Below are 9,430 nucleotides of genomic sequence, written 5' to 3' on the forward strand. Positions count from 1 at the left end.
AAAAAAAATTATAATTTTGAGTTTATGATAAGATCGTGAACAAGGCCCATCAAGCAAAATGATATCTTGATAGATATTGCCATAAGAAAAAAACTATTTTTCACGAACCATGAAATTCGGACCCTCATTAGCGATCTCATGAAACACAATATTTATCAGTAATATTATTAAATTTTTACTATTTTCTTTTTCAATTATTACTTTCTATTTATCAATAATACAATATTACTTTTTAAATAATTAACTAACGTAATTATAATTAGATTGAGATAAATGACTTTATCATAATCAAATTAGTTATCGTGTTCAACTTTAATGAGTTGAATTCAAAGTTTATAATTTTGGGTTTTTAAGATTTATAGAAGTTGTAGCAGTTGATAACATAAACTTAGCTCAACTGACATTTGTATATATTTGTAGACAAAAAGTTTCGAGTTCAAATCTCCCACTCTGCACTTTAAGAAAAGAAAAATGAGAAGATCATGAAAATGCTAATTAACACGTACCTAATGACTTAAAAATTTAAATTACATATAAATGTAATATATCACATTTAATATATCATATATAACATTGTTTCCCCTTTTTGGATGGTTAGTGAAAGAAAAAAATGGAGAGGAAGAATGAATGTGAATTATTCAATTTGAAATTGGCTACTTATTAAATGACCTTTTCATCTTCTTTGTATTTTCTTCTTCTTCTTCTTCATTTTTCGTCCTAATGAAGCTCATGACCATACATTTCTTCAACAGTGGGGCCTTCTTTTTTTTCTCTCTTCTCGAGAAGGCCTCAGCTCTCAAGTTGGTGTACTTTTTTCTATTGAAAACTAAAACAACAAAAACTCTTATATTACTTATTTTAGTTGGATAATAAAAGATAAATTTTAGTATTAGTTTTAGTATCTTATACATAACTCTTTAAATTTATATTCAATTATACTATAATAGGTGGTAAACGATCCAATCGGATTAAGATGTGATATATAACGTTTCTAAAATTTATAGACTACAATGAAAACAAGATTCTTCCCTATTAAACTTAATTTAAAGACAAGATTCTTAAATCTACCAATAATATTCTTGAATTGTCTTAATCAAAACAATGGGAATACTTTTATAAATATTTCCTCAAGGGTGAACATTGGTACATGTCTTTTTCCTCAAAACCGAAATTAATTTAATTTATTTTTCTACCAATATTAAATCATCAGTCCATTAGTTTAGCTTAATTAATTGGGTTTGGTTCAGTACGTTTAATGAAGGCCTCTATTCATATTGCTTGTTTCAACTCTGTGTTTTGGTTGTTTTGAATGACAATAGTTGAAACAAGTAATTGTTATAAACTTATTGATTGTTCAACAACTATGAGTGGGCATTCAATTACACTGTCATGAACTTTCAAGAATTGAAAAGTGCATGTATATATGGCCACAAAATATAACCAATCCAACCTGATGTAGGGTTAAATCAACTCAAACCAAGGACCTTCTCTAACATGGGGTTCTTCATTTATTTCCGTTGGTTGCAACCTTTCCTACTAACATTAACATTTCAGATTTACCCAAACAAATAGTTTCCTCCAGTTTTTCGTCGTCCCTTGCTGGCATATCAGGTAAATTTTTGGCTTCACAATTCTACTTCTTGTAGTCTAATGATCTCCAACATTTTGCTTGTGTTCATCAACTTCTATTCTATCCGTGTAAACTCGAGACTTTCCTTCGATCTTTTTGTTCAAAATAAAGCATTTAGGAAATATTTTGCTCGTAGATTTTGTGTGGAAAATGGCCGGGTCAATCTTGTAATTGAAGTTACGGGTAGGAAATATTTATAAAAGAAAAGAAGAGAAAGAGGAAGAAAGTGAGAGTTTTCGCGATATATATCTAAAATTATGATTCTACCTCTATTGTCAACGGCCAGCGCTATTTTGATCTTTTCATCGATTACTCTTGTGGTTGTACATGGATTACTCTCCCATGTATGTTTAGGCATATACTCTTTGTTATAATAAACACTTGATTATTCTATTCAATAAAATATTAAGACTTTTCTCAATAAAATAAAATAATAAGAAAACCCAACAGTGACAACCTTCTTAAATTAATTTTCGATGTATACGCAATATGTTTGGTGGGTATTTCCAACTTTGTCTTATCCGAAATTGAGAAGGTTTGTTATTACAAATAATAATAATAATAATAATAATAAATAAATAAATTGTTAAACCAATCTTTTCCATTATAAATCAAAACCCTCCGATCCCCACTAAACCAATCCATATACTCTCTCTCTAAAAGAAGAAGAAGAGGAAGAAAAGAAATAATGGCAAGCAATGAGATTATTTCTACAACTACTTGGCAAAGGAGGTAAACCAAACAACAATATTTGATTTCATTTCCCTAACCTTTTTATCCTTAATTTTCAAACTCTTTCCTTCATTCTTCCCTGTCTTTCACCAATTTAGTATATATATTCATATATACTCATCTTCTTCGACTTCTTCTCATCATCGATCACCTCGACTTGAAAAAGAAAACTAGTCCTTGAGTTTTGTACCTTTCTTTTAATCTTATTATATCTAAGCAAAACATAAAGCACGTCCTCATCATCTTATTATTTCCATAAGATGATTGGGTTTTAATACAAAAATTTTAGTTTAAACAAAGTAAACATTTTAATGCATTTTTATAGCATACTTATCGATAAACCAATGACCAAGCACACAAATTTTATCCAGAAAAAAAAGTCAAGGAGAAAAAACATCCTTAGCTAGCTAGGCCCCCCAATGTGATCAGTTTTCATTAGCTTATTTATATTATATTTAATATATGAATGTACCAACTCAAGGCTAATGAAAATTACTTCAGCTTATATTTATCTTTAAATTACAAGTTGAGTTCAAGTTGTACATGAACTCTTACACGAGTGCTTGTTTGATCAGGTTGAAGAGTGTATACTTTAGTTCTTCACCTTCCCATGTTCAATTTTCGCATTTAGCAGATCTCTAAAATTTAATGATAGATTCTTAAATTTTTTATTTTGTCCTGTTTTCTGATCCAATAGGTTAGAAGGAAAGGTGGCCCTAATAACCGGTGGCGCAAGTGGGATTGGCGAATGCACTGCAAAACTCTTTGTCCACCATGGTGCCAAAGTAGTCATCGCAGACATCCAAGACGACCTCGGTCATGCACTATGTGCCAACGTGCTCGGCTCGACCAACTCTCTCTATGTTCACTGCGATGTCACAGAGGAATCCCAAGTCCAAGAGGCAGTGGCAGCTGCCGTAGAAACCTTCGGCAAGCTCGACATCATGATGAACAATGCTGGCATAGCCGACCCCAGCAAGCCTCGAATCATCGACAATGATAAACATGACTTTGATCGAGTCCTCAGCATCAATGTCACTGGTGTCTTCCTCGGCATCAAACATGCGGCACAGGCTATGATCCCAGCCAAAACTGGCTCGATTTTATCGACTGCAAGTGTGGCATCTTATACCGGTGGCTCTGCATCGCACGCTTACACATGCTCGAAGCACGCAGTGGTGGGGCTAACGAAGAATGCTGCGGTGGAGTTGGGACAGTTTGGGATTAGGGTAAATTGCTTGTCGCCTTTTGCATTGGTGACGCCGTTGGCCACGAAGTTTGTGGGGTTGGATGGGCCGGAGTTTGAGAAGATTATGGGTTCTAAGGCAAATTTAAAAGGAGTAACGCTTAAGGCTGAAGATGTGGCTAATGCAGCTTTGTTTTTGGCAAGTGATGAAAGTAGGTATGTGAGTGGCCATAATTTGTTCATCGATGGAGGTTTTAGTATTGTTAATCCTAATATCGATATTTTCCAATACCCTCAAAATTAAGAGCCATGTTGAGACTAAACTAAGTCAGTACTTCGAAATAAACGAGAAGGCAGATTTCTAAATCTATATGAAATGGTTAAATGTGGTTGCCTCATTAAATAATACTACCCTTTATGCTCTTAATTAGCTATTGTTTAAGATTGAATTTTATTATATATTTGAAAGAGAAGATTTGTCAACATTTGTATTAGTGATTACCGATGATTAAAATATTTGTCAACATGCAAATATATCCGTAACATCCACACTAGCTTAAAAAAGATTTGTTTACAAATAGAAGCATTCCTAGCTCAATCATAATATCTTACGCTCAATATATCTCTATTCACATTGATAATTTAATCTTGAGTTATTACCTAAATATCAGTGTGATTTAAAATAAGCTAATGATAAATTGATCGATAGTGTCAAGCAAGTTCTTTTCTAAATAATATATCATGTGTATACGTATGTACGAACAAATTTAGTATAGGTTTTGAAAGGGCTCGAACTCATCAATCTTATGTTCCTTTTATGTAATATGAATATTTAAAGAAAAACGGATATTTTTTCTTATTTATCAATTGCTTGTCCGTAAAACTATCTTCTACTCCTTTCTTGATAAGCACTCAAGTCTCACTCTTTTAATCTTTTTTTAGATTATTTTTGTTAAAATTTCTGGATCCAACGCTAAACGTCAATGCGTGTAATATTTGGCTAAACGTAAATGCGTGTAATATTTGGGTTTGTGGTGTTTTAGCAGTTTTTTTTATTTGACCTGTTTTCTTAACTAGTAGTCAAAGGGAAGAAGTTTCTTCACCCCTTAGTCCAAAAAAAAGAAAAAGAAAAAAAAGGACAGAAAAGAAAGAAAGAAAGGAGAACACAAAGAAAATCAATTTGAGATTGTATTAATTGATTTTTCTTCTCTATGGTCTACTTTTCATTTTATCCAAAAAATTTCATCTTTTTAATTCATATATTTGATTTCAATTTAGTTTGTAAGTTCCAAAATATTACAAATTAGACTATGTGATTTTAGTTTTGTTTCAACATTAATTTACACATTGTACGTTAAACTATTCATGTTTAGTGTTAATATCAAATAATTAATTTTAAAGAATTAAAAAGTAAATTTAAAAGTTTTAGATCAAAATTATAGACATTAACAAGAAACACTAAAAAGTAAGTAGAGTGAATAAAAAGATGAAATTGAGTAGAAAGAAAAATGACATAAATGTGAATGATGAAACTGTGAAACATAAGAATTAAATTCAAATCACAAAATGGACATCTCACCTTACAATAATTGAACAGTGTGTGAAAGTGGGGGTTGTCCATTTTGTTGCTAATTTATTTTGTAAGGCAGATAGCTAACAAACGTCTTTGAAGGCATCTTTGCGTATTATTGTCCAATTTGAAATAATTGGTTCCTCAATGAATTCAAAGTCGGGCGGCGATTTTGTCACATATCATTCTCATTTTATGACAAAAATATATGAAGAATCCTAATGTCTTTAATTCTTTTAATTATATAATATTTCATAATGTGAAATTTGAGAAAATCTCTACCCACTCCAGATTTTGATGCAGAAATAATATTTAAAAAGTTTAATAGATAAAACTTATAACCTACCTGTAATTATGAGATATTAAATGTTGAGATTAAATTTGTAGAATGATGTAAATTAAAGAACTCTAGAGAGTTCTTTCGTACAAGGATAATTATGGAGAAATGGATTTCACACTAGAAATAATATATTTGAATTGCAAAAAATAATTGATATTTAACGTTTCCAAAAAATTATTTTATATTAAATAATATTCAATTGAGTTGGCATGTTCAACTATGAAATACAAAGACACCTAACTTTTTCTTTGTAATTTACATAAATCATCAGCTTTTAACACCACAAAATCATTTTATATAATCATATTTTAAAACAAAATGGTTTCTTTGGGCAAATTAAACATTGTAATTTATGGAAACAAAGAGTTTCAAAAAATATATAATATTAATAGGCTGTCCGAAAAACATTTGTTAGTTAATTGGCTGATGGCTGTTTTCCGATTATTCTCTCTATCATCTTTTGCTTTCAACATTGATGCTTACTTTTACTTAATAAATCTATACTTTCATCTATTTATCTTAGTATTTTAGTTAATAAATCTATACTTTCATCTATACTTTTTGTAATTTGTGAAAACAAAGAGGCCGTCTAAAGAATATATAATATTAATCGACTGTCTGGAGAATATTTGTTAGTTAATTGGCTGCTGGCTTTTTTCCGATTATTCTCTCTATCATCTTTTGCTTTCAACATTGAGTTTACTTTTAATTCATATATCTCTACTTTCTTTATTCTATTGAATATATTTTGAAGTTAGAATGATGAGGATATTAAGAAAGTGTTTACACAATGACGTTGATCGTGTGCAACTACTAATTCATATCCTATCTTTTTCCAAACAAGCGAATATATAACAGCATAACTGGACAATAAATAATATATAAAAATCAAAAGAATATAATAAAAGTCTAAATATTATTAATCATTACTAATTAATTTATATATGTTTTTGCTTTGTAAACCCTTGTAGGATACAATACACTCTAACAAAAATTATACCGGATAAGACAAAAAAGTTACGTAGTTAGGTCCTAACTTCATGTGGATGTGCCCTTTCAATTAACCGGTGAAATATAGATGAGTTAAAAATTAAATATAATATATTGTGTTCTTTAGAAAAAGAAATAGATGGATGAAAGTTGCATCTCGCTCAATAATAGTTAGCGTGTGACCTTCCAGCTCTTTAAAAGTTAGGAATTGATTTCTCGTTCAATAGTGTTCTTATTGTCCATTACAATAATTTGCTTACTTTAGCAAAAATACCTCTCTTACTCTAATTTCTTTACCGCTATCTTTCTTTTATTATACCTTTACTGCGTAAACTAGTGTTCTCTAACTAATCATTTTTTCAAATTTCATACACTAAATAAATCATAAATATTTAAACACACCAACTATAAAAGACCAAAAATAAAACACAAAATACATTATATATATATATATATAGTTTATGAATTATTCATATAGCAGAGAAACAACCCTTGTAAGACTTGCTAGAGATTTTCAATCCATGAACTTGAGAGTCTTAAGCATGGAAGGATTGACAACACTATACCCTCCATCGACTACAAGATTGAGGCCACTGACATACTTGGCTTCGTCACTAACCAGGTAGAGTGCAGCCTTGGCTATGTCATCTGCCTTAAGAACGCAACCTTTCAGATTGGCCCAGCTAGTGACCATGGTCTCAAGTGCCTCCACTTGCATCGGGTTTCTAGGACCTGCAATCGCAGTTGCTACTACGAAGGGGGCTACACAGTTGACTCTAATCCCGTGTTGGCCGAGCTCAACGCATAGATTCCTAACCAACCCAAGGACTGCACATTTGGAGGATGCGTATGGGTGCGATGAGAGGCCAGCAATGTTTGTGGTTGAGCTGCTTGTGAATAAAATGCATCCATTTTTTTGTGGTATCATTACTCTGGCTGCATGCTTTGCCCCCCAAAATGCACCCATCACGTTCACGCTCAACACCTTCAATGTCGTCATTCAAATAACTTATACATTAAAAACAAAATTTAACGCAACTAATGTTATGTTTAAATAAAATTAAAAACCACGTGTCATCTCAATCAAAATAATAAACGTAATAGGTAGCTTTTGTAATATATTTCAATAATAAGAATGAAGCTTTTCCGATCTAGTTTAGTTTTATTATTTCTAGAATGGTAAATTTTCAATAATATTTTTAGAACCAAATGCCATCATTTATTATATTGTATCTATTAGTAGCTAACTCTACTTGAAAAAGTGTTTATGAGAATTAGACGTTGTAGTATCGTTCAAACAAAATATTACATAACAATAAATAATATGTATAATTAGTGAGCAACAAATAGTTAATTTGTTGTATGGAAAAAGTGATTCTTATTGTAACATTAATTGGTAAATACTAATTTAAAACTTGAGAAACTAATTTAAATCTGCAATGTAAAAACTCATGTAGATGTAAAATATAATATAAATGCATTGATAAGTAATATTTTATTACAAAATCTTTATAAATCATCGTAAATGGCAAAGATTTAAAATTGAATTACTTATCGAAGATCCTTTTAGAATAAACTGACGTTTTTTATGTAGCGATTTATTTTTTTAAAAAAATCAATATAACATTAAGAACAAAATTAAAAGAACAATAGCATCAAACAGACTTACCAAATAAGAAAAATCTACGTGGCCCCTCCTGACCAACAAAGCAAAAAATATATATAGAAATTGTGGGTCTAGTGGGTGGAAATTTGAAACCAATTACCAAAAAAAGAATTCATTAAGAAACTAAACTAATAAGATTTTGAAATTAAAGCTGGACGAAAAAGATGATCACCTTCTCTTCTTTGTTAAAGTGTATATGAAAGGATGAGTTTGGTTGTTTGTTATCAAATATTGACCAATTTTATGCTGTTTGCTATTTTAAATTTTAAAATTTTATATTATTTTAGATATTAATTTCTTGTTTCTTATCCGAAAATTTTAATTATTCAATTCTAATCTTACTTTCAATGAATTTTGAAAGTAGTTGTACTAAAATTTGAAAAACAATATATAGTTATAAATTTGAAACTATATCACGTATTATCTTTTTTTTTTAATGAAAATTATTGTTATTATTTAAAATACTATTTTAAAATTCTTTAAAATATTTAAATAATCTATCCAAAAATACTTTAGTGTGATGTTTCAAAATGAAACTGATGTTATTTAACCAAATTTGCTAAAGATTAAGGTTAAATTTAAAATTTAACCTACTATAATATTACCTTGTCCAAGTCAGATTTTGTAACGTCCAGTATGCCGCTAAAACTACGATCAATAACGCCGGCGTTGCTGTACATGATGTCAAGCTTCCCATGCCGGTACACGGCGGCGTCCACAACATTGCTGACGTCTTCTTCCTTGGACACATCGCAGTGGAGATAGCTTACGTCTTCCCCGAGTTCATCGGCAATTTTTTGGCCGACTTCGTCTTGGATATCGGCGATTATGATTTTTGCTCCATTTTCATGGAAAATTCGCACTGCACTGGCTCCGATCCCGCTTGCGCCACCGGTGATGATCGCCACCTTCCCTTCTAGCCTGAAAATAACATATCATTTCTTTCTTTCTCTTGTTTATTTGGAAAATGATTGGTTCTCGTTATTTGGTTAGTAAATTTCATATTATTTGGCGAAAAATGCAATTAAGTCATTTAAGAGTTAAGATTTTTGAATTTCCAACCTTTTTTTTTTGGGTAAAATTCTAAAAAAATCAAGTATAAAATTTAGAGATTAATCTTTTAAAAAAAAAAGGTTTTTAAAAATAGTTTTAGGGCATGGAAATTAAATTAGATTACCTTCTAAGAGGAGTTGGAGAACAATTAAGAGTCATCTTCTTCAACGAGAAATGAGGAAATGAAGGAAACGGTGGAATTAATAAGGAGAAATATAAAGAAAGAGAGAACTTTGGATTTTATTTTGAAGGGTGAGATTTTA

The 9,430-nt window shown here is 30.5% G+C and overlaps 2 protein-coding genes across 3 annotated transcripts; one reads left to right on the plus strand and one right to left on the minus strand.

The window, feature by feature from the left end:
• Window positions 1–2,229: 2,229 nt before the first annotated feature.
• LOC101215654 (secoisolariciresinol dehydrogenase) lies at window positions 2,230–4,033 on the plus strand. Of its 2 annotated transcripts, none has more exons than XM_004136653.3 (2): window positions 2,230–2,362; window positions 3,060–4,033. In XM_004136653.3, the coding sequence occupies exons 1-2, from the start codon at window positions 2,319–2,321 to the stop codon at window positions 3,850–3,852; spliced, it is 837 nt and encodes a 278-aa protein (XP_004136701.3). In that variant the 5' UTR covers window positions 2,230–2,318; the 3' UTR covers window positions 3,853–4,033. The 2 variants fall into 2 exon arrangements, with proteins under 2 accessions (XP_004136701.3, XP_031737878.1); XM_031882018.1 differs by lacking the exon at window positions 2,230–2,362 and adding an exon at window positions 2,838–2,937.
• A 2,828-nt stretch (window positions 4,034–6,861) lies between these two features.
• Window positions 6,862–9,430, minus strand: LOC101204107 (tropinone reductase-like 1). The gene is made up of 3 exons (XM_004136451.3): window positions 9,292–9,430; window positions 8,720–9,035; window positions 6,862–7,433 (listed from the first exon to the last, which is right to left on the minus strand). The coding sequence occupies exons 1-3, from the start codon at window positions 9,324–9,326 to the stop codon at window positions 6,963–6,965; spliced, it is 822 nt and encodes a 273-aa protein (XP_004136499.1). The 5' UTR covers window positions 9,327–9,430; the 3' UTR covers window positions 6,862–6,962.

This window comes from Cucumis sativus, chromosome 3, assembly GCF_000004075.3.
Source record: "Cucumis sativus cultivar 9930 chromosome 3, Cucumber_9930_V3, whole genome shotgun sequence".
Lineage (NCBI taxonomy): Eukaryota > Viridiplantae > Streptophyta > Magnoliopsida > Cucurbitales > Cucurbitaceae > Cucumis > Cucumis sativus.

Coding starts and splice junctions, on each gene's coding strand:
- LOC101215654 (XM_004136653.3), top strand. CDS start 2,319: ATGGCAAGCAATGAGATTATTTCTACAACTACTTGGCAAAGGAG. Junction 2,363..3,059: donor ACAACTACTTGGCAAAGGAG/GTAAACCAAACA, acceptor CTGATCCAATAG/GTTAGAAGGAAAGGTGGCCC.
- LOC101204107 (XM_004136451.3), bottom strand. CDS start 9,326: ATGACTCTTAATTGTTCTCCAACTCCTCTTAGAAG. Junction 9,036..9,291: donor TCTCCAACTCCTCTTAGAAG/GTAATCTAATTT, acceptor TGTTATTTTCAG/GCTAGAAGGGAAGGTGGCGA. Junction 7,434..8,719: donor CAAAATCTGACTTGGACAAG/GTAATATTATAG, acceptor ACGACATTGAAG/GTGTTGAGCGTGAACGTGAT.